Here is a 23,835-nt window from a genome sequence, read left to right as displayed (position 1 = left end):
TCTACCGAGGGAGCTCGGAGCCCTCAGATGTGAGAGGGATGGGGAAGAAGGATGAATCTTTTTATCTTAGCTCCATGGGCCCCTCAACCTGCTGGAGGGGTGCTGGTGCAAGCATGCAATGATCAGGCATGACAGGCAGTTCCCTGGTCCTCTGGGCAGTCAGAGACCAGGCAGGAGGAGCAGGGACACAGCACAGCTCTCCTCAGGGTCCATGCCGGGATGAGAGCTCTGCTCTCCTGCCCAAAGCTACTCTCCACATGGCTGTACTCAGGCCTCAGGGTTTTCCTGCAGGGCAAGGGACAGGGAACCTCCTCCACCAGGGCTTTGCATCCACTCCTGGGTTGCTACCCATAGCCTTTCCCACAGCAGAGCTGCTGACCTTCACCTTTCTTCCAGGCACCATGGGGCAGACCACCGTCACCCAGCAAGAAGGACAAGTCACAGTAAAGCAGAGAGGCACCTTCCAAACAACCTGCACATACCAGACATCCTACTTTTATGCCTTGCTGTGGTACCAGCAGAGGAAAGGCCAAGCTCCCCAGCTGGTCTCGTATCAGGCAAGATCAGGCTCCAAGCCAAACGGCCGCCTCACCACATCGCTGAACACCACAGAGAAATACAGCCTCCTGGAGCTGGAGGAAGTCGAGGTCTCTGACAGTGCCTTGTACCTCTGTGCTGTGCAAGACACCGTGGTGCAGGGAGCTTCCTTGGCTGTGCCACAAGCCAGGGGAGGGAGGGGATGTGCCTGTGCACGGCTGAGCTTGGCGGAAGGGGCCCTCAGCTCTCTCCTGGCAGTGCTGTTTCCCCATTGCACCCTGAGCTCTGCAGGGCAAGATCCTCTTTCTGAAAGGGGCCGGTGTCCGTGCCTGTGGAGATGGCTGAAGGTGGCTGTAGGGCAGAGCCTGCTGGCAACCAGGATGCCAGGGGCTTGTTCTCAGCCCCTCACACTCAGTGTTAGTGAATTCCTGCAAACCAGTTCCTAAGGAGGAAGTTTAAGCACTGACCAGCCCTACCCAGGGGCCCCTAGAGGGCCTTTGACAGGAATTTCTGGGGTTTGTTGCTCTTTTCAATAAGTAAATACTGAAACTGGATTTGAGTCAAGTCATCGGGTTCATCCAGGTGTTCAGCCAGTTCAAGTGCAAAGGCTGTGCCTGAAGGGCAGAGCAAAGCACACAGAACAGCCACAGTTGCCAAATCCTCCAGGTTTCTCCACATTTGCAGCCAATAAGTGAAGAGACCAACACACAAGTGAAGGCTTCCAACCCCCTGATCTCCTTACAGGCTCCTGAGGGTGAAATCCCTAAGAGAATGGAATGTTTGGCACTGTCTGCTAAAGCCATACCGAGGAACTATGGGAGCCTGGCAAAACAGAGGTTGAGGGCCGGAGACAGAAACTGAGAGATAGAGAAGCACTTGTTTTACGACTATATCCTTGAGGAGAGCTGAGACACTGACCAAAGCAAACATCCCACCTCAGAAGATGCTGAGAACAGGCTGATAACCTCTGTAGTCAAGGAGAACAACTAATTGGGATGTAGATAAGAACTAAAACAAAGGGCCCGGCAGGGGAACTCTCCTTGTGATTATACTGAAAATCAGGCCCACAGGCCAGGAACCACCCCCGCTCCTAGTAAGTCCCTTAACCTATGAGCAGGTGCAGTACATTAAAGTGAGCTGTACTGTTACATCAAAGGGAGAAAGAAATTAACCCATTATTAGCTGAGGCGTGTGAATATTAGCTGCGATTGACATTTTTAACTGTATAAATGCCTAGCAGTTTCTCGGTGCGGTGTGCTAGCTTTGTGGGTTACCACCTAGCACCAATCCTTGCACAAAAGTGACTTGAATAAAATACCGCCGCCCTGTGTGTCGTTTGGCGTTTTGCACACCGGGTTGAACGAACCTGCTTTTCAGGATAACAAGGGGAGCGATCTATGATCATCCGCAGCTCCTACACAGGGAGCGGTGTTGTAGTGATGAGCTGGCACGGCAGCAGGGGACTGTGTGTCTGGGACAAGCCAGACTTGCAGCAGGCTGCTGCAGGGCAAGTTTTACGTTACCCCTTGAGGTGAATTAAACACACATCTTTGCTTAAATAATTGAAAAAGATAAGTAATGAACACTAGATTGGACAGACTCCTACGACCATAAGCAGTTCTACAAGGAGTGTGCAAAGGTGTGTCAGGAGCCAATTCCTGACATACACTGGCAGCAGCAGCAGTCCTGTGAGCAGTTCCATGGGATGCCTCAGCCTGACATTGGGTCTATCCTCCAGCACCAGCTCACCTGCCCAAAGGTGGCCACTGAGCATCACACTCCAGGATTGCTACAAGACAGTGCTGCAGCTCTTTCTTATCTCATCACCCAGGGAAACTGCACCCCCTTACAGGCAGTCCTGTCTCTGGCTTTCCTGCTGCAGCCACTTTAACCTCTTATGAAGTTGGGCCTTCTTGACCTCCATGAGAGATCATTTCTTGGTCACAAATTACCATTGCTGAGCACTTACCATTTTAATTTCCCCTTCACAGCAAATGCTGAAGGTGGGCATGAGAAACGGGGCTGTGCTCTCACAGCTGTATTCTGTGTGGTAGTTTGATGTGCTCAGGCTTGAGGTAACTCTGCCCTCCGTGACATAACGTTTCCTGTCCATTTCAGACATCAGTTTATGCAGGCAGGGTCTTAAATGTTCCCATGGCACTCTACATGAAGGTGCAGTGTTATTGTCAGGGATGTAAGCATGCACGGAGCGCTCTGCTGGCTGGTAAGGTACAAGCTGCACAGACACCAGCCATTGCATTTACATATTCGCGATTTGTTCATCTTGACCACTGTTAAGATCCGCAGGCACATTCATCCTCCCCAGCAGCAACCAGGTGTCTTTTGTCTCGAGACTCATATCAGCAGGTGTCTCATCTACCCCACTGGTAGAAACAAAGAATGCATGACAACCTCCCTGGTGGTCTTTGTGATCTCCTTCAGGGAGACATGGGGGTCTGGAACCAGCCCCCCCAGCTCCTATGCAAGAAGCAATGCCGCAGCAGAGGAGGACTCTGTGTCTCCTACCAGTCCAGCTTCCTGCAGGCTGAAAATGCTGAGGTCTGCACAGAGGACTGACCTTGAATTCATAAAGTTCCTCCCAAGTTTATTTGCCGGTAAATACATTCTCTACAAAAGAAAAACAAAACAAAACAAAAAACCCAAACCCTAATAGCCGCTGAGAGGAAAAGGAGACTTTGTATCAGCATACCAGCATTTCAGTTCACGTGTCTGCGTTGAACTAGTTGCCTCCCCTCTCAGTAGCTTTTCCTGCCTCCCCTCTTGGGCTTTGCTTGTGAGGAGTTTGAAGATGTGCAGGGTCAGAGAGTGGGTCATGTCTCTGCCGCCAAACCAATCCCTGAGCACAGCCTTGGGCAGGGGTGTTTCAGTGGGCCCATCACCTTCCTGCAGCAGTTCCACAGGTCCCCTTCCACGGGGGGAAGATCCTCTCCAACCCCTCTGTGGGTAAAAGCAGTAATTTGGAAAGCTTCTGGCCACCCTTGGGACCCTCAGGCAGTAGCCCCAGCCTCTCTTCCTGCCGTCCCTCTCTCCTGCTTCCCTCTCCCTCTGCACAGCAACTGTGCCAGCCTTCAAGGTCATCTTCTGCCGAGCTGCCTCCCAGCACAGCTCCATGCAGAGCAGGAGGAACATCCGTCCCCAGGAGGACACCGTGAACCTCCCCCTGGCCTGCTGCAGTCCCCAGGCTGCTCCCTTGAGGACACCAGTGACCAGGCTCCCCAACCTCAGGACATGCTCAGGAGGGCATTTCTAGGGAGAGACAAAGCAAGGCAGGTCACTGGCTCTGGAGCTGCCTTCCACAGTTCCCAGGAATAGTGTTGGAAAGGGCCTCGAGGCAATGTGTCCCACACTCCCCTTCCTCTGCGAGATGTGAAGGCCCCTCTTTTGCCTCCACTCTGATCAGCCTAGATCAACAGCTTGCTCAGTGACCGCTTGGGAGAGTCCCTGTAGTGCAGGGGCCGCCTCAGCCAGTCCCTCACGTCTCTCCAAGCCAAGCGCTCTTCCCCTTGCAATGTCCCATAAGAAGGAGCTGCAAGCCCAACAGCATGGCGGAGAGGGTACCAGCTGAGACGGCCTTTGAGGCAAGGCCTCATCCTGGAGCAAAGGGTGGAGAAGGAGCTTCCCTCATGTGGTCCTCAATGCAGGAGGAGGCAAGAGAAGTGGATGAAGGAGCAAGGAGTTGTACTTGCTTTCACAAGGGTTGTGCACTTGCCGAGGTCCACCGGCATCCTTTGTGGAGGTAATAATCTTCTCCGTGCTCATCCCTTAATCAAAGTGTCCCAGCTAATGACGCAGGCCGTGTTTTGATTTCCTGCAGTGCTACCTTTTAATTTTAACCTTTCTACCATGCTGCTTCATTCATGGAGTGCTGGGATGATGAGCCCAAGGATTTCCAGGACAGAAACACATCAGTGTGGGCAGCAGATGCAAACCAAGTGCCAGAGGGTTCCTGTGCAGGCAAACAATGTGAGGCCGAGTCACCCTGGTGGGGTGCCTTGTGTCCCTGTTTGCTAGGAGGGGCTCAGCTGCTTCTAGCCCTGCAGTCCTCAGCCCCACACTCCCAGGCTCCCATCCATTGGGTCATGTCACACCCTTCTCGCTCCCTCCCTCCCTTCTCTCCTCCCTACCTCTTCCCTCCCTGGCCCCAACACACCCACGAGTCCATTTCTCCACACTCACCTCGCAAAGGCCTCAGGCTCTGGGCTGCGCAGAGGCACCCGGAGGGAGGCTCTCATCCTGGTCTTTGCTATCCCCATGAAGTCGGGGGACACTCGTTCCAGCCCCTGAGCTCTGGGACTGGGATGCCTACCACCTCCAGATGCCATGGCCGCTCAGCTGTCCCAGGCTAAGAACGTAGCCATGCAGACTCAGCCCTGGTGCAGACTCTCCAGGTGGGCTTCCACTTTCTCCTCTGTCATGGTTTCAGCTGGGACAGAGTTAATTTTCTTCACTCTAGCTGGTATAGTGCTGTGCTTTGAAATTAGCAGGGAAAAAAAATCCTGTTGAGATAACACACAGATGTTTAGGCTGTTGCTGGGTAGCGCTTATACTAGTCAAGGACATGTCCAGCCTCCCATGCTCTGCTGGGTGCACAAGCAGCTGGGAGGGGAGGGGGCACAGCTAAGAGAGCGGATTCAAACTGACCAAAGGGATATTCCATACCATGTAACGTCATGCCCAGTATGCTACCTGGGAGGGGCTGGCCGGGGGAGGGAGGGAGCAATCGCGGCTCGGGGACGGGCAGTGTCAGTCGGCGGGTGATGAGCGGCTGTATCGTTCGTGTTTCTGCGTTTTTTTTCTGTTTTCCCTTTCCTTCCTTTTCCCTTTTATTATATTAACATTATTGTCATTATTATCATAATCATTTATCATCATCATTTTATTGTAATCATTAAACTGTGCTTATCTCAACCCACAAGTTCTTTTGCTCGTCCGATTCTCTTCCCCATCCCACAGGGGTGGGGGGGGGGATGTGAGCGAGCGGCTGCGTGGTGTTCAGTTGCCAGCTGAGGCTGAACCACGACATCCTCCTCTGCTGACGGAGGGGTTTTAGCCTTTTCCCACCTCTTCTTCTTTTGGACCTGCCTCCTGGGCTGGGCTGGAAGAAGGAGAGGGTCCAGTTCCCACGTGTCAGCACTCCTGCTTCCTAGCAAACACGACTGCAAGCACAGGGGCTGTTTCCCAGATAACATCCAGCACGGATGGTGCAGCAGCCCTGGGCAAACCTGGACATTCACCGCAACTCGCCCCCGTGGGATGTCTGAGCCAGCCCAGAGTTTCACAACAAGTTTTGGTTGGACTCTTGTTCTCACCTCTTGACATCACCAGTGAATGGAAGGAATTGCACAGCCACGGACACGCAGATGCACGTCAAAAAATGCTCACACCCACACACACAGGGTGCACACACGTGCCCATCCCCAGGGTCACAAAGGTGTTTGTGGTCACAAGCATGCATGTACGCAAATGCACATGGGCGCTTGTACACATATAAGAGTGGAAGCACACCTGTGTACCTGCACAAACACAAACACCTGCACTGAGAACCATGACTGTGGGAGTGATAATCTCCCAATCAACCCTGAACTTGCGCAGGACTTGCTGCTCCAGCTAGATCCCTATGACTTGACAGGGCCTGATGGGCTTCGTCCGAGGGTATTTAAAAAGCTGGCTGATGTCATAGCAAGAACTCTCTCACTGATTTTTGCTCTTGGAAACCTGGGGAGGTCCCAGCTGACTGGAAGCTGGCAAGTGTTGTCCCAGTCTTCAAGAAAGGCAACAGGGAAGACCCCGGCAACGATAAGGCCCATCAGTCTCACTTCTCTGCCTGGCAAATTTATGGAGAAGGTTATTCTGGGAATTACTGAAAAACACTGCAAAGACAACGCAGTCATTGGTCCCAGCCAGCATGGGTTCACGAGGGGAAAGTAAGATGTAAGAAAGATGTAAGCTTTTTGGATTTCAGTAAAGCTTTTGATACTGTCTCTCACAGTCTCCTCCTGGACAAACTGTCCAGCATAGAGCTGGATAAACACGTAATGCAGTGGGTGAGCAACTGGCTGACAGGTTGGGCTCACAGGGTCATAGTAAATGGGGTTACATCGGGCTGGTGGCCAGTCACTAGCGGGGTTCTGCAGGGATCCATCTTGTGGCCGGTACTCTTTAGTCTCTTCATTAATGACTTGGATGCAGGACTGGAAGGAATACCAATTAAGTTTGCTGATGACTCAAAAATGGGAGGAGCTGTTGACACTCTCAAGGGCAGAAAACACACGTGAATGAACCCCCAGTTACACTGGAACCCCTGCGCCTGCACACACATTCACCCCAATACTTGCCATCACGTGAGAGTTCACACATGCTTATATGCACTTGCACACTCATACTTGCAGGCAGATATATATGCAAGCTCGTGTACAAACACAGATATATATGTGCTCGTCTGCAGACACAGATGCCCGTACACCGACACGCACAGGCACACTGACAACACACACACACTTACTTGCTCACCTGCAAAAATGTGCATGTGTACAAACATATGCACATGCACACACTGAAGTGTACTTGGTCACACACACACGCACTGGCAGACACTCACCCTCACGGGTGCATTTGCAAATGAACGTACCAATGCGAGCACACAGGCACAAATGCACCCACAGGCACAGACGGATGCCCAGGCACACGAGCAAGCCAAGCCTCCGCACACACTCTCAGAACCAGGGCTCCGCTGGCCAGCTCTCTGCCTCTGTGCCCCTGACAACTTTAAGCAAGTCCTTGAAAGCTCAGTGCTATGAAGGTAAATAGGCACCAGCCATCCCTGGTGGATTTAAGGACAGCAGAGGGCTTTGGGGCCTTTGTGGGTTCGACAAAAGCTGTTCAATTGATTGTGATTTCACTACAGGAGGAGAGAAAGTGCATTGGGGTCCAAGCTGCAGGGCCTTTTTTGAAATTCAGCCCGTTCACCTCCAAAGTCCATGTAAGAGAGACAAAAATCAAAGCTAGAGACCATCGCCATTGCTGCAGCTCCGGGCGTTCTCCACTTTGCAAGCCTTGCAAGCTCCAGCCCATCCCTGGTGATGCGTTGTGTATTACTTATTTTGTCCCAGAGATAGGGTGAAAGCTTGGGTACGCCTTGTAGAGACATGTTTGCCAATGTCTCAGAGGTAGTCAGAAGGAGAAGTGCAGGGCTGCCCAAGGGCTTGAAGGGCTGAGGTCTGCTAAAGACGAGAGCCATCCCCTGACTGGACAGTTCTTTGTCCAGCTGGTTCCCAGGAAGCCTGCATGGCTCGAGCAGCTCACTCAGCTGTTCAAAGTCCATGTTCTTGGGCTTCAGAAGCAGAGAGGGAAACCTGGTCTCTGCAATGGCAGAGGTCCCTGTCTTGAACTGGCAATGGATCCCTTCTCCAGGCTTTCCTTGGAGGGGTTTCCAGACAGCACCTCAGTGGTGGTGTCCTGAAGCCCAGGGCAGCACTAGCAGCTAGGGGTTGTCCATTTGGGTACTTGAAGGGTTGGATGGAGCCTGTCTGCAAAGCAGAGGGCAACAACATGCGGTGTGTTGTGGTTAGGCTGTGTCTGTGCCTCCCCAGCCTCTCTGCCAGTGAGGAAAGCTCTTGGGACATATATGGGTGTGACATTTTCAGCCAAGTCCAAGCCCAGGCACTTGGGACACAGGAGTGGATACTCAGCAGAAGTAGCCTACCTGCCTGAATTGCTCCTCTGCTTCCCTCAGTATCCATGGATGGTAGTCGCTGGAGGGAAAGGCTCTTGGCAGGAGACGTGAGTGCTCCTGTGATTGATTCCCTGGTGAAATTAGCACAGGGAAGGAAAAAAAAACCCTTTCTTGCATTGCATCTAGGAACTGCCTGAACCTGGAGCCTGCAATATCAGACTGTTCAGGTACGTGGATCAGACTTTGGTAGCTTATAGGAAGTGGGGCTCGTGGGAGAGATTCCAGCAGAAGCCCCCAAGGCAGTCAGGGGAGCTTGAGGACATGACACACTGAGACAGGAGAACAAGGCTCAAGGCAGACCTTATGGGTGTCTACAGTTATGTGCTGTGAGGGTGAGGAAAAGATGGAGCCAGGCTCTTCCCAAAGGTGCACAGTGGTAGGACGAGAGGCAACAGGCACAATTTGGAACCTGGGAAATACCATTTAGATATTAGAAGCTCCCTTTATTTTAAATATTTTTTTGACCCTGAAAATTGTCAAGTACTGGAATGCACTGTCCACAGATGTTGTGCAGGCTCCGGCCTTGGAAAATTTCAAGACTTGACAGAGACAGCCCTGACCAGCCTCATCTAATGAGACCAGCTCTGAGGCGGGACTTGGAATGGGTGATTTGCAGAGGTCTTGTCCAACCTACACTATGCTATGCAAAGAGTAAAAGTAGTGTGGCAGGTTTGTTTCTTAAAGGCTAGGAGTAAGGAGAGGACAAATGCAGATTCCACTGGTTCTGAGGAAACTGAGAGTGGAAGGGTTATGGCCAAGTAGAAGGACGGCTTGCTTGGGTTTGAGTGTGGGTTTTTCCCCACAACAAGCGTTTCAGAAGCCGTTTTATGAGATGGGATGGGCAGTGTGGCAGGAAACTTCCTTTGTTTGTTCCTGAGATAGCTTTTGGAGATAAAGGGAGAAAGGCCATTGTGCTGGGGGTGCTGAGTGGGGCAGTTGGTGTCTGGAGGGTTTGGGTGCATTGACCATTGTGTTTGTGAGAGCTGCAGCCTTGGGGTGTGCTGACAGGAGCTTGGGGCTAGACACCGTGCAGGAGCCAGGAGAGGCCACCCCAGCCAAGGCTTGAGGATGGAGAGAGAGAAGACGCAGGCATCAGGGAAGGAGAGACTCCCAAGATGTTTCACAGGAGGATGTGTCAGAGCGGTTGGTCACCAGGCACAGGCCTATCCCCTTTATACCCTCCACCTAAGGAATGGTAAAGCAGAGAGACACCTTCCAAACAATCCCCACCTACTAAGTCTCCAGTTTTGATGCTCTGCCCTTGTACCAGCAGAGGAACGGCCAAGCCCCACAGAATATCTCGTATGAGGCAGTAGCTGGCTCCAAGCACAGTGGCCGTCTCACCACATCGCTGAACACCACGGGGAAATACAGCCTTCTGTGGCTGGAGGAAGTTGAGGTCTCTGACAGTGCCTTGTCCATCTGTGCTGTGCGTGACACGGTGGTGCAGGGAGCTTCCTTGGCTATGCAACAAGCCAGGGGAGGGAGGGGAGGGGGTGTGTCTGTGCAAGGCTGAACTCAAGGGAAAGGACCCTCAGCACTATTTCCTCAGTGCAGCCAGAGATCTGCAGGCCATGATCTTGCAGGAGGGTCCCCTGTCAGTGGCCTGAGAGGATGGAGGAAGTGGTGAAAGTGCCTCAGGTTCCCTTGACTCCACCATGGGTTACCTGGTCATTCTGCACAAAGGCTCTGGCGAGGTGATGCGCAATGAAGGACGTTGGGGCTCTCTGTGCAGTGCTTCCTTGCTGCTCCTCTTTGCTTTCTGCATTTTCCTGCTGCACGCTGCTTCTTCAGGGTTTCCTGCAGGCCTGTCTCCTAGAATGCCTGCTCCAGGGTGTGTCCCTCAAGAGGTCAGAGTTCAAAGATGGAAAACATAAATTATGTGCCATGCGGCAATCATCCTTCCTGGGATTAGCTATGATTACAACAATTTTGGAAAAGACTCAGAACTACCCTGTGGACCCTCCAGTTGCTGCGTGGCCATGTGCTGGGATCCGGAGGACCTGCTGTCCCCAGCGCACTCTGCCCACCCTTGGAACCCTCCCCATGCCATACCTCGCGGCCTTCCCCCAGCCCCGCCTCATTTCTTCTGCAGTGGGAGCAGGCTGTACAGCTCGATCCAAGATCTCAGTGGGGGAGCAGACCACCAGGCAGAGGTGGGCAACAGGCCCTGCCAGGAGAAGGGCTGGCCTTGGGGAAAGCTGCCTCGTGGCTGGGGGAAGGCCAGGCATGACAGAGCAGCAGTGGGAGGTTGGGCACTGGCTGCTGCCCTTGGGGTACCCTGTGTGGTGGGATCTGGGGGTGTGTGAGAGGCATGAGGGCCCTGGTGTGTGGCCTGGCCAGGCTGATTTCATCATCAGCCTGGGAGTCACCTCAGCCCTGTGAAGGCAACTGTCTGGGAGGTGGAGGTTGTATAGGATGTATAGGATGTATAGGTAGAATTCCCCTCTTTACAGGCTTGTCATCTGCTGACCTCTCAGAGCCTCCAGCAGCACTGGCCTCCTCACTGGGGGATAGCAGTGGTCAGTTTCCCTCCTGCAGGACATGATCCGAGGCCAAGGGGCCATATCTGAGCAGAGATGCCAGAATGCAAGGCTTGATCTCCACTGGCCGTGGAGGATCTGAGTATGTCATCCTCAGCTCCAAGAGACAGTGACTGGAAGGACCCCACTGCCATCTGTCCCACCCTCCCATTCTGCTGGGAAGGATGAAGAGTCCACTTGTGCCCTCACCTTCTCCCCCTGCCAACAAAGGCAATGCCTTCCATCCTTGGCAACACGAGACAACATCCACCAAGGAAAGGATTATGTGGAGGCAGAGGCTGGGATGCAGAAAACTTTAATGACCCTGAAGGGGAAACGGGTTCAATTCTAGAGGATGCTGCCAGTGCAGGGAGAGCACCAGCGGCTGCTGAAAGTCTGTTCCCATTGCCCATGGTGAAGATTCTGCAGGGCATCCATCTGCCTGTCCCACAGAGGGAGAGGGGTCAGCAGATGCCCCAGGTGGGCTCTGGGAGTTTTAGCTCAGAAGACAAGAAAAAGATGGGAGGGAGTGGAAGGCAGGAGATTTAGAGTGTGGCCATGTTTGAGAGGGCTCCAGCTGCCCTCCTTTTGGGTGGGAGCACTGGATGTTCAGCCTCTCTGAAATCAATGGCCAGGAGCTCTGTCCTCAGTTTAGCAAGAGCTTTTGGGTTCTGGGCAATCCTTGTCCAGGCTGTCACCTGTGGCTTTAGCAGGGGGGGCACCTTCTGCCACAGTAGCGGCTGGTAATGCAGGAGAGGTCAAAGCCCCCGGAGGAGATGGGCACTCCATCACAGCTCAGGATGCTGCCAACAGCAGCGGAGGTGGACGAGCCCACCACGGTGCTCTGTGGGAAGGAGCTGAGGATGGGGCCGGGCAGGGTCACCACCACGGGAGAGGGCTCGATGACGACAGTGGAGTTCTGGCACTGCCTGACACAGGGCTCATTGCAGCTGTTGGCCAGCGGGGTCGGGCCGCAGGGCCGGTATGGCAGGCACTGGCTATAGCAGGACATGTCTTGGGTCCAGAGATGCACCTGAGAGATAGACCAGAGAAGAATCAAAGCACAGGTACATGTGAGGAGCAGTCTGGCATGAGTCCATCACCAAAGTGAAAGGCACCTGCTGAGCCAGGAGGTAGGAACTGGGCAGTGAGGCAAAAGGGTTTCTTGGCCTTATGCAGACGTGGTACTGCAAAGTGTTGCCAGGGCCAACGAGGCTGCTGCCTGCCTCTTAAAAGAAAAGCCCCCTCTACCAAGTTCCAGACACTCTCTGAGTCAGACCACCACCGTTCTTCCCCATCTCAAGCAGCACCGCGACCCAGCATAGGATGGAGGAGCACACATCTGCATACACAGAAAAAGCACCTGAGGAAAGGGCTTCAGACTCACCTGCTTTCCAAGGAGAAGGAGGCAAGAGAAGTGGATGAGAGAGCGAGGAGTTGGGCTGCCTTTTATGGTGGCCCTGACCTGCTCCAGGCCCAGACGTAGCTTCTACGGAAGTGCCAATTTTCTAAGGTGTTCATGATGGACGGAAAACCTCCCAGGTAATGACATGGTCTGGGTGGTTGTTTTCCCAAAGCTGCCTTTTCATTTCCCGGCTTATGCCATGCCCCTTCCCTCACGGAGGCTTCTTCTGAGTGCTGGGATCGAGAGGCCCCAGGATTTCCGGGGCAGGAATGCCACAGTGCTGGTGGAAGAACCAGCTCAAGTGCCGGATGGGTGCAGTGCGGGCAAATGCTGCTGGCCTGGGGTGCACTAGTGGGGTTGCCTGTGGCTGTATTGACTAGAAGGGGCCCAGCTGCTCCCAGCCCTGCAATCTTTGGCTGGTCACCCCAGGGCTTTTCGGTGTGAGGATATGCCATGTCTTTCTTTTTCCCTCCCTCCCTCCCCCGCCCCTCCCAACTTGCTCTGATGATCACCTGTGGTCAGCACTGGGTCAGAACTCTCCAACAAAGTAAGAGAGAGCTGTGTTTTGATCAGACTTTCCACCTGGCTGTTGTGATTGTGAAAGCCTTTGGGAGTGGGGTATGCAGAATCACAGGAACACAGAATCACAGAATGTTAGGGGTTGGCAGGGACCTCTGGAGATCATCTTGTCCAACCCCCCTTCTTGAGCAAGCACACCCAGAGCAGGGGGCACAGGAGCACATCCAGGCAGGGGTATCGAATGTCTCCAGAGAAGGAGGATCCACCATGTCTCTGGGCAGCCTGTTCTACTGCTCATCACCCTCACAGGAAAGGAGGTTTTTTCTCATATTTAAGTGGAACTTCCCATGTTCCAGCTTGTGCCCATTGCCCCTTGTCCTGTCATTGGGCACTACTGAAAAGAGTCCAGTCCCATCGTTCCGACACCCACCCTTTCAATATTTATAAGTATTGATGAGAACCCCACCTCAGTCTTCTCTTCTCCAGGCTGAACAAACACAAGCCTCTCAGCCTTTCCTCATAAGGGTGATCCTCCACTCCCCTGATCAACTTGGTAGCTCATCCCAGGTGGCACATGGTCCTGTTTGTCCTTACCTTTTCCATGTATCTCGTCACTCGGATGGGAATGGCCTCATCTTTTTCACTGCAGGGAGTGATCAGTCCCTGAGGATCCTGACGTATTTCTTCCTCGGCAAGGTCTCCTTCCTGGAGATCCACAACACCCTCACCATTGTCCCCAAAACACTGGAGATTCTCCTTGTCAGTAGGACAACCGTCTGTGTTTCCTGCTGCCTGGCACAGTTATTTCCCCGGTTATTCCTGGGTACCACTGAGTTTCTGACCTTCTCAGTGATGTCCTTCGACTGCTACATTGCCATCCCCAAACAGCTGTATTACACGACAAAGATCCTCTGCTTCTTTCTATGCTTGTGAGCATGGCTACCGAGTTTTGTGGTCATCATCTCCCAGGTGTCTCTGCTGCTGCTGCAGTGTCTTCTCTGCTCCAGGAACAACACTGACCATTTCTACTGTGATGCTGGGCTCTGCTGAGCCTGGCCTGAGGTGACACAATGCTCATTGAGACCCTTGGCTTTCTGGTGCCCATCCCCAACATTCAAAGCAGCACTCTGATTTTCAAGTTGGTTTTCTTCATCTGTATCATCCTTGCAATTCTCCATATATTCCCTTGTCTTTCAGCCATCAGAAGGCATTATCTGCTCGTACATCTGTCACGGTTCAGCCCCAGCCGGCAACTAACCACCACGCAGCTGCTCGCTCAGTCCCCCGCACCCTTGTGGGACGTGGAAGAGAATCAGAAGAGGAAAAGCAAAAAAAAAAAAAAAAAAAAATCAAGTTGTGGTTTGAGGTAAGAACAGTTTAATAATTAAAATAAAACAATAATGATAATAATAATGATTATGATAACAACAGTAATGATAATATAATAAAAAGGAAAAGGGAAAAAAGGGAAAAAATCAAAACCACAAACAATATAATCACTCACCACCTGCCAACCGATGCTGCCCGTCCCTGAGCCGCAACGGCTGCCTCCCTCCCACGGCCAGCCCCTCCCAGATAACATACTGGCCATGATGTTACGTGATATGGAATATCCCTTTGGCCAGTTTGAATCTGCTCTCTCAGCTGTGCCCCCTCCCCTCACAGCTTCTTGTGCACCCGGCAGAGCAGGGGAAGCTGGAAAAGTCCTTGACTAGTACAAGCACTACCCAGCAACAACCAAAACATCAGTGTGTTATCAACATTATTTTCACACTAAGTCCCAAGCACAGCACTGTACCAGCTACAGTGAAGAAAACTAACTCTGTCCCACATAAAAACATGACAATGACCATAATTCCCTCCTGATGGACGATATTGACATGGGGATTTCTGTTCTTCCGCTCGTATGCTTTTGTCACAACATCTGATTTTACATGAAGGAATTACAATATGAGATTTCAGTGGCTGCCAGGTGACATTTCCACTGATCACAAGGCATGAAATTTACATGGAAAAATATCCTCTACCCCCAGAATGGCAGCCAATTCCTCAGAACAAACTCTCTGGGGGGACCAATGAAGCAGTCAAGAGCTTTGAGGCTCACATGCAGCTTTCATGGGAAGTGCACCCGGTACCCTCATCCTTGCTGATCTTCACATTCTCCTGCCTGCTGCGTATCAGAGCAATTTGATCTCCCTCAGAAATACATCATTTCACCATCCCCATTTCTGTGCTGACTACCCGCAGCTCCCACAGGCTTACCTCCATTCTCCAGCCTCAACATACTCAGTGGCATGGGCGAATTTCCCCTCTGCTGATGCTCATGCCTGCCAGGCATGGCCCCATGATCGGTGGGGGAGAGGAGAGGAAGGTGGAGTAGCAGCTGTGGGCCATCCTAAAGGCTGTTCCCTGCTTTACCACTCCTCTCATTCTGCAAAGCCAATCATCTTCGGGAGCCCCACACCCACCTCCTGCCAACCCAGCACAGCTCTGGCCATAGCAAGACAAATGCCCTTCCTCAGGGGGCTCATGGGGCTTCTGAGCCCTCAGGGCCTCCTGCCTTGCTGGGCATTTGTGGGCAGAGACACAGCAGGGCAAGGCCTGATGGTCACCGGCAGCAAAGCAGCCAGAAATGTCTTCCTCAGGACCAAGGGATGGTGCCCAAAAGTGGAGCCACTGCGGCATGTCCCAACCTCCCAGTCCTCTCTGAAGGAACAAGGGTGTCCTTGTGCCCTCACCCCTTTCCACCACAGAACAACACCCCTCTGCTTTGGCAGCTTGGAGAGTGTCCACAGAGGGAAGGACCACATGGAGGCCAGGCTTGAATGCGGCACAACTTTAATGAGTCCAGAGAGGGAAGCAAAGTCACTCTGAGTGGAGGACAGCGATGCAGGGAGCCCCAGAGGCAGCCGAGAGTGTGCGGTCGCTGGCCATGGAGAAGTCCCTTCACAAAGTCTTTCTGCCTGCCCCATAGACGGAGAGGAGACAGATGGTCCCCACCAGGCTGGCCTTTGTGGGCCCTTGCTGCCAAGGGGAACCAAAGCCAACAAAGTAAAGGGAGGCAAAGGCAAGGTCGCTGAGATGTGCTGAAAACACAATCCAGGAGAGCAATTCTCTGCCCAGCACCATATTCTGAGTCACTCAGGCTGTCTCCCTGGGGCTTTCCCAGCATCTTTAGCAGGGGAGGCACCTTCTGCCACAGTAGCGGCTGGTAATGCAGGAGAGGTCAAAGCCCCCGGAGGAGATGGGCACTCCATCACAGCTCAGGATGCTGCCAACAGCAGCGGAGGTGGACGAGCCCACCACGGTGCTCTGTGGGAAGGAGCTGAGGATGGGGCCGGGCAGGGTCACCACCACGGGAGAGGGCTCGATGACGACAGTGGAGTTCTGGCACTGCCTGACACAGGGCTCATTGCAGCTGTTGGCCAGCGGGGTCGGGCCGCAGGGCCGGCATGGCAGGCACTGGCTGTAGCAGGACATGTCTCTGGGCTGGAGGTGCACCTGGCAGACAAGGCAGGGAGGAAGCAGAGCACAAGGATGGGTGAGGTGCAGCCTATTTCCCTGTCACAAAAGAGGCAAGGTACTACTGTGCGAGGACCTGAAAGCGGTGCCAGAAACCACACAGTATTCCTTCCCCTACAAATGACAGCCTTGCCCACGGACGCCCTCTCCTAACTTGTAAACCCCCTCTGACATGTCCCAGCCTCTCTCTAGCAGGCTTCCTCCCCACTTCTCTCTCCCGTGGCATGATGCTCCAAAGCCTGAGCACAGGCCAGAGCCAGTAGCAGCTCAAGTGTCCATCAAGGAGAGATTTCACTTTGGAAGAGGAGAAGAAGGGGCTCAGGACTCACCTGTTCCCAAGGAGAAGGAGGCAAGAGAAGTGGATGAGAGAGCGGGGACTTGCGCTGGCTTTTATACCTGCCCTTCATTGCCGCAGGAACACAGGCACCCTTTGCAGAGGTAACAATTTCCTGACAAGCTCATCTTCAATGCAGACTGTCACAGCTAATGATATGGGCTGTGCTGTGATTTCCAAAACTGCTGCCTTTTCATTGCCAGGTATAGAGCATGCCCATTCCCCACTGAAGGCTTCTTGTGAGTGCTGGGATGAAAGGCCCCAGAATTTCTAGGGCAGGAATGCAGCAGTGCTGGTAGAAGTCAAGTCACAGCCGCTTTGCCTAGACACAACTTCTAGGCAGTGTGCTGGGACTGCAGAGAGGCAGCCGAGGCAGGCTCTCAGCCTCCTCACTGCCATGCGCAGGAAATCAGTGGCTGGTGTTGCCAGCCCCTGAGCTCGGAGGCAGCTCTGGGAAGCTGGTCCATCTCCTGGCTCAGGGCCCTGCAGCTCCCCCAGGCCGTGCCTGGCGCTGTGCGGGGTTATTGTTGCGGGGGAGTCCTTGCTCACCAGGAGGACGGGGAGAGTCCATTTGCCAGGAGAGAAACCTCTGCCCGTGCAGAGCCACTGAGCGCTGCGGGGCCGGGCGAGACCCCGAGCGGCGCCGGCGCAGGGCGCAGCCCCGGGGCGGAGCTGGCGGCGGCGGAGGGGACGAGGAGAGAAGAGGAGGGGGAGAGGAGGCGGCGCGGCCGGAGCAGAGAGCCGGGGCTGGCGGGGCGCAGCGAGGCGCGGGCGGCGGAGCGGCGGGATGCGGCGGTGCCGGGGCGCAGGGCTGGCGGGGCTGGCCGCCGTGCTCCTGGGTGCGCGGGGCTGGCGGCGGTGGGTGGGGGCCGGGGCGGTGCCCGGGCTCTTCCCCAGGGCGCCCAGCGCCAACTCTTCCCTCTCCTCCTTGAGCGTGTCTTTCCCCATCCCTGCCTCTCTGCCATCCGGCGTTCCTCTTTCCTGTTCTTTTTATTCTCCTGATTTCTTCTTCATTTCTGTCAGTAACGGCTGCCTGCACGTACGCCTGCATTTCCCTGTACATTTAGCAGCTACCGTTGCCCTGAGGGTAGCCCTCTGTCCTTCACTCTCACACCCACTCTCCCTGCTCTTCCTCTCTCCATCCATCTATCCATGCCCCTGACGTTTATCTAATATCCGCATGCATGAATTTCAAATTCCCTCCCAGCCTTCTCCTGCCGCACCACACACCCACGCCAGGATCGCTCTCCATCTCTGCTCATAGGTGCATGTCCCGATCTGTTCCTGTCCTGTCTCGCTGCCATTCTTCCTGATGCTTCTCTCCTAAAAGAGCCATCGGGGCTGGGCGATCTTTGACAACCCTTGTCCTTTCCTTCTCTTTTCTTGGCAGTGGCTGCTGGCAGAGCCCAGGTGCAGCAGGAGCCGTCGGCAGAGACCACCGAGGACACCGGCATCAACATCACCTGCTCACACCCCAACATACAGACCAACGACGCTATCTCCTGGTACCGTCAGCTCCCGGGCCGAGCCCCCGCATTCACCGGGCTCACTTTTAAAGAGGCCAAAGAGCTGCGGGACCCCGCGGGGCGGCTGTGGGTGGCCCCAGACCGCCGGTCCAGCGTCCTGCGGCTCGCCCGGCCCCGGCGCGGGGACGCGGCGGTGTATTACTGCGCCGTGGGAGACACGGGGAGAGGAGCCGGGGCTGCGGCCGGGCACGAACCGGCGCGGGCGGGGCCGGGCGTGTGGGGCGGGGGCGGGGGGACGGCCCCGGGCGGGCCCGCCAGGGGGCGCTGCCGCTCCGCCCGCCCGGCCCCGCCCGGCCCCGCCCGGCCCCGCCCGGCCCCGCCCGGCCCCGCCCGGCCCCGGGGCGCTTCCCCCGAGCGACCGGCCCCGGTAGCGGCACCGGCCCCCGCCCTCCCACCGCGACGCAGACAGGAATCCCCCGCGACAGCGGCGGCGCCAGCGGCAGCGGGGCAGGGAGCGCGAGCGGAGCGGTGGCCGTGTCCGGCCGTGCCCGGGAAGGAGCGATTGCAGCCGCCGGCCCCGCCGGCTCCCGGCGAGGAGCAGCGCCTTGCTGCTCGGCACCGGCAGGCGGGCAGCAGAGACCCTCCTGCCCGCGGGCAGCCGGGCAGCCCTCGCTCCTGCCGCTGGGACCGGCTGCTGCTGCCATGGAACATACGGGGCCTCTTCTCGGGCTTCTGACTTTCCCTGCTGGGACAGCCAAGGGAACCCTGAGCAGGTGCTTCCCTCTGCTCTGTCAACACCGGGACTCCGGTTCCAAGTTGCTAATGTACATCTTGGTTCAGGAAGGAACAGCCAGAAGGGCTTTCACATTTTGTCTCTTTGTTAAAGCTCACATATACAACTAAAGCTGAGTCATCCAGCTACAAGCTTTCACAAAGCTTTCAGAATGTTCCTGCTAGTGATAGAAAGTAATCTCAAAGAGTCAAGAGTTCAAGCTCCACACAGACAGGAGAAGGGGATGTCGAGGTCACAGGCACCTTCAGTCACTCCCCACAGCAGCTTGGCTTTGAGACCGTGAGCTTGTTTGACAGGATTCAGAACCTTTGGAGTTGACGTCCAGGTGACAGGGTAAATGCTTGGACTGGACGCACTGACCGCAGCCTCAAGGGATGCCAGGTTCCTACTTGTGGAGTGAGCCTGAAACAGATTTGCTAAGTTGCCCCAAGGGGCTGGAGTTCTGAAGTGTGTGGGGGCTGGAAGGAGGCCTCTGCGAAGAGACTGTGGGCTCCACTCTGGTGCTAGGTTACTAATGCAGGAGTTGACATAGCAGAGAAGAGCCAGGAAGGGCTTTCACATTTTGTCATTTTGTAAAGCTCGTGTGTGCAGTTAAAACACGACCCTTCAGTTACAGGCTTTCACGCACCTTTCAAAAAGGTCCTGCTAGCATTACAAAGTGGCTGGTGTCTGCTGATGCCGTGAAAAGCCAAAATCAGGACTCAATAGTCTGAATGACTATTCAGCAGGTATTCTTTTTTGCAATGCTGGACGCACAGGGGATCACTCCTCCTAATATGCGCGCCTGCACAGGGTTAGTTGCATAATTTATACAAGCTTTACATACATATTAATTAGTTTCCACCCCACGGGAAGAGATATCAATATTCATTATTTTCCAAGAACTCAATATCATATGCAAATGTCCTTTGCCCATAACTGTTGGTGTCTCTGGGTGGCTGTCAGGGGTCTCTGGGTGAAGGATATACTCTTCCTCACCGTGTCCGCTAGTTAACTTTTGCTTTCGTGCAAAATCAGTTCTGAGATCACGTATATCCTGTCCTTGAGGGATGGTCTGTTCTCGTTTAGTGTTTTGCTCTGCAGTTCCTTATCTTTATGGTTCTGTACATCTGCTTCTTCTAAGGTCAAATGTCGTCATCGTAAATTTGTTTAGGCGCTTCTTGTTTTGAAGCCTTTCTGACTCCCCCAAAGGCACAAGTTTTACTCATAACAGTTCTAACTCTATCACTGCATTCCTGGGATGTGCATTTCTGGGATCTACTTTGTGCACACATCTCTTGGTATATTGAATCTGTTTTGTAAAGCAACGAGCTGGCCCTGGAGAGGGGAAGCTCCGCTGGAAGCTGGCAGAAGCAGCCATGGTGGCAGGCCAACATGGTCTAATTAATGCAGTGACATCACCTCACTAGGCCATGACAGCAGATGATCGCAGTGAGGCCTTCTGAGGTGACAAAGAGAGTTTGTACCTCGTGGAAGAGAGTGGGTGGTGAAAGGGCCCGAAGGAGTAATGGGCAGAGGGAAAGAGGAGGCAGAGAGTGAGGCACGTGGAGAAAAGTTTCTCTGTGAGACACTGGAAGGTATGGGAGAAGCCCATTTCCAGCTGGATGGGTAAGAATGATAAGGTTTGGATCCCACCTGGACGTGGAATTCAGGTCTGTCCTCCCGCTGGGATGTTCCCAAAGACCTGTCAGAGAGGATTCAGGGTCTTGCAGGGAATGCAGGACATCTCGAAGAGCAAACAATAGATATATATGTTGGACTATGGGGGCACAAAATAACCCGTTCCAGAATGACAATTCCCATGACCTGAGGGCGTTTTTACCCACGCTACGTCTGAAACGGATTGCTCATTTGGCCAATCTTTCCCTTTTTCTTCATGTCTGTAACATCTCGGGCATCCTGAAAAGTGACCGCCACGACAGCATTGCTGCCGGTGTTGCAGGGAGACACTTCAGAGCCTGAGCTCAACGTGGGGCTTCTCCCATGAGCCTTGACTCAACAGACCCAATATTCTCTGGGGACAGGAGCCTTTCAGTGTCTTGAGAGACTCGAGCACCTGAGCAAGTTCAGCAGAGCTCACCGTAAAGGCGTGTGGAAGGTGAGCGCGGCTGGTTCACTAAGGCTGTCAGATCAAGTCTCTTTTCTTTTCAAAGGGATGAAAAATAGAAGGAAAAGTGAAACAAAGCACACAATCACACCAATCTCTAAGTGATAAGGGAGGCTAGGAGGGAGACCAGAGCTCTACAGCCGCTAATTGATGGGACATTAGGAAACTGCAGGTGTGGCTTTGAAGTGGGTCAGGCTGAGCTTTGTAAGGGACAAGAGGTGACAAGAGGAAGATGAGGACTATGGATGTTTGAGGGGGGTCCCTGTGATGTAATGAGATGTTACCCTGTCGTGTTTTAGCCGGCAGCTCAGCCCCACACAGTCGCTCGCTTGCTCCCCCACCAGTAGGTGGGGGAGAGAATCAGAAGGGTAATGCTCGTGGGTTGGGATAAGAACAGTTAAATAATTAAAATTAAAAGAAACAACAACAAAAATGCAATGTAAAGGAGAACAATGAGAGGCGCAAAGCCCCGGGGGAGGGGAACGAACCGCCGAAACAAATCGCACGCGACGCAGCCACTCACCGCCCGCCGACCCGACACCGCTCCCGAGCCCCAACTGCCCCCCCTTAATATCCTGGTCATGGTGTCACGTGGTATGGAATGAACACGCCACTGGCCAGTCGGGGTCAGCCGCCCCCACCGCGGCCCCGCCCCTCCCAGCCCCCCCCCCCCCCCCCACGCGGCAGAGCGCGGGAAGCTGGAAAGGCAGCCGCCCCCCACGGTGAGGAGAATTAACCCCTTCTCAGCCAAACCCAGCACATACCCCCATCTGCAAGAAAGGCTCGAGGGAGGATCCGGGTAACTCTAGGCCCATCAGCCTTACTTCAATCCCTGGGAAAGTTATGGAACGACTCCTCCTGGGGGCCATCACAAGTCATACGAAGCACGTGACTGGGAAAAGCCAACGTGGCTTCACTAAAGGCAGATCGTGCTTGACAGACCTGGTGGCCTTCTATGACAAAGTGACTTGCCTGGTTGACATGGGGAGGGAGGCTGGACACTGTCTACCTGGACTTCTCCAAGGCCTTTGATACGGTCCCCCACAGTCTCCTCCTGGAGAAACTGATGTGTTACGGCCTAGACAAGTGGTCTGTGCAGTGGGTGGGGAACTGGCTGACGGGCCGCACCCAAAGGGGGGTGGTAAATAGCTCTTTCTCAAACTGGCAACCTGTCACTAGTGGAGTCCCCCAAGGATCGACATTGGGCCCAATGTTATTCAACATCTTTATAAGTGATCTGGATAACGGCATCCAGTGTAGCCTGATGAAGTTTGCTGATGACACCAAGTTGAGTGGGGAAGTAGACACTCCAGAAGGGAGAGCTGCTCTGCAGGGAGATCTGGATAGGCTGGAGGAGTGGGCCAGCAAGAATCTTATGAAGTTCAACAAGGTCAAGTGTAAGGTCATGCACCTGGGAAAACATAATCCGGGAGTGCAGCACAGACTGGGATCCACCTGGCTGGAGAACAGCTCTGTGGAAAGGGCCCTGGGGGTCCTGGTGGACAGGAAGCTCAACATGAGCAAACGGTGGCTGCTGCGGCCAAGAAGGCCAACAGGATGCTGGGTTACATCAAAAAGGGCATCACCAGCAGAGATAAAGAAGACATCATCCCGCTCTACTCAGTGCTTGCCAGGACACACCTGGAGCACTGTGTGCAGTTCTGGTCCCCACTGTACAAACAGGATGTTGACAGGCTGGAAGGGGTCCAGAGAAGGGCCACCAAGATGATCAAAGGAAGCCTGCCATATGAGGATAGGTTGGGAGAGCTGAGTTTGTTGAGCCTTGAGAAAAGGAGGCTCAGAGGGGATCTCATCACCATGTACCAGCCACGTACCAGTACTTAAGGGGTAGCTACAAAGAAGATGGAGACTCCCTTTTTACATGGAGTCCCATGGAGAGGACAAGGGGGAATGGGCACAAGTTGCTCTTGGGGAGACTCCGATTGGACACCAGAGGAAAATTTTTCACAGTGAGGACAGTCACCACTGGAATAATCTCCCCAGGGAAGGGGTTGACTCGACCACGTTGGACACCTTCAAGAGTCGTCTGGACAGGGTGCTGGGCCATCTTGTCTAGACTCTGCTCTTCCTAGAGAGGTTGGACTAGATGATCCCAGAGGTCCCTTCCAACCTGTGATTCTGTGATTCTGTGATGTCATGGCTGAGCTGTAGATGCAGGGAGTAGGACCTATCTTCTTTCAGTTACTGGACCTTCTGGGACAGTTTCTCCACATCCAAGTTGAGGGAGGAAGAGACATTTGCTTTGTAATCCCAGAGTTTACCAATCACCACCAACACTGTTTTGCCTTGTCGTCGTTCCAGGACATCACTGCCAATGGGTTTGCATACAAGGATGGTGTGCTCCGTACAAACCTCTGCCAGATGGGTCGTGTACACTTGGCTTCATCTGGATCTTTGAGTGACTGTTGATCGTCCAGGTCACCATAAATCACCTCAAGCACAGCTAATTCCCTTAGGTACTGGACGCCTTTCTCCTTTGACCCCATCCTGCATAGCAACACCCTCAGGAAAAAAGTCTGGCATGTTTTGACTCGTCCTGTCTCTGTGAAGCCTGTGAGCACACTACCAATGCTATGGGCATGCCTGGTGCCTTGTCCTTCCCCACAATGCTCTAGTCCTCCTGTGGTTGTCTCCAGCTGTCCTAAGCAAGGCCCATGACTGGTTGTGTTCCTCCATGTGCCCCTGTCTTGTGTGCGCTTGTGTGCAGCCAGGTTGGTGTGGATGCACGCAGAAGAAGAGATCTGTGTGCAATTCCACAGTGATATGTATAAGCGTGTGTGTCCTTCTGTGTCCCTCATCATGAGGAAATGTGCTGATCATGGCAGGGACACTCTCCACTGCTCTGTCCATGAGCAC

General features: G+C 54.0%; 4 protein-coding genes across 5 annotated transcripts in view; 2 read left to right on the top strand and 2 right to left on the bottom strand.

Annotated features, from left to right (window-relative positions):
* LOC142068101 (T cell receptor alpha chain MC.7.G5-like) overlaps nt 1-23,835 on the top strand; it is a 532,408-nt gene that overhangs the window by 329,583 nt on the left and 178,990 nt on the right. The window lies entirely within an intron of this gene.
* Nucleotides 11,519-11,824, bottom strand: LOC142068108 (feather keratin Cos1-1/Cos1-3/Cos2-1-like). The gene has a single exon (XM_075117354.1). The coding sequence runs from the start codon at nt 11,822-11,824 to the stop codon at nt 11,519-11,521; it is 306 nt and encodes a 101-aa protein (XP_074973455.1).
* LOC142068103 (feather keratin Cos1-1/Cos1-3/Cos2-1-like) lies at nt 15,911-16,725 on the bottom strand. 2 transcript variants are annotated; one of them, XM_075117345.1, is made up of 3 exons: nt 16,584-16,725; nt 16,421-16,440; nt 15,911-16,237 (listed from the first exon to the last, which is right to left on the bottom strand). In XM_075117345.1, the coding sequence occupies exons 1-3, from the start codon at nt 16,663-16,665 to the stop codon at nt 15,911-15,913; spliced, it is 429 nt and encodes a 142-aa protein (XP_074973446.1). In that variant the 5' UTR covers nt 16,666-16,725. The 2 variants fall into 2 exon arrangements, with proteins under 2 accessions (XP_074973446.1, XP_074973448.1); XM_075117347.1 differs by lacking the exon at nt 16,421-16,440 and having other exon boundaries at nt 15,911-16,225; nt 16,588-16,725.
* Nucleotides 17,380-23,835, top strand: part of LOC142068102 (M1-specific T cell receptor alpha chain-like) — a 241,018-nt gene continuing 234,562 nt past the window's right edge. The window contains exons 1-2 of the mRNA XM_075117344.1: nt 17,380-17,431; nt 17,983-18,266. Of these exons, the coding sequence (XP_074973445.1) occupies nt 17,380-17,431; nt 17,983-18,266 (336 nt within the window). The remainder of the gene's footprint in view (nt 17,432-17,982; nt 18,267-23,835) is intronic.

The sequence above is a fragment of the Phalacrocorax aristotelis genome, chromosome 23 (genome assembly GCF_949628215.1).
Source record: "Phalacrocorax aristotelis chromosome 23, bGulAri2.1, whole genome shotgun sequence".
NCBI classification, from domain to species: Eukaryota; Metazoa; Chordata; class Aves; order Suliformes; family Phalacrocoracidae; genus Phalacrocorax; species Phalacrocorax aristotelis.
Note: the sequence above shows the minus strand (reverse complement) of the source record. Positions and strands in the feature narration are given on the sequence as shown.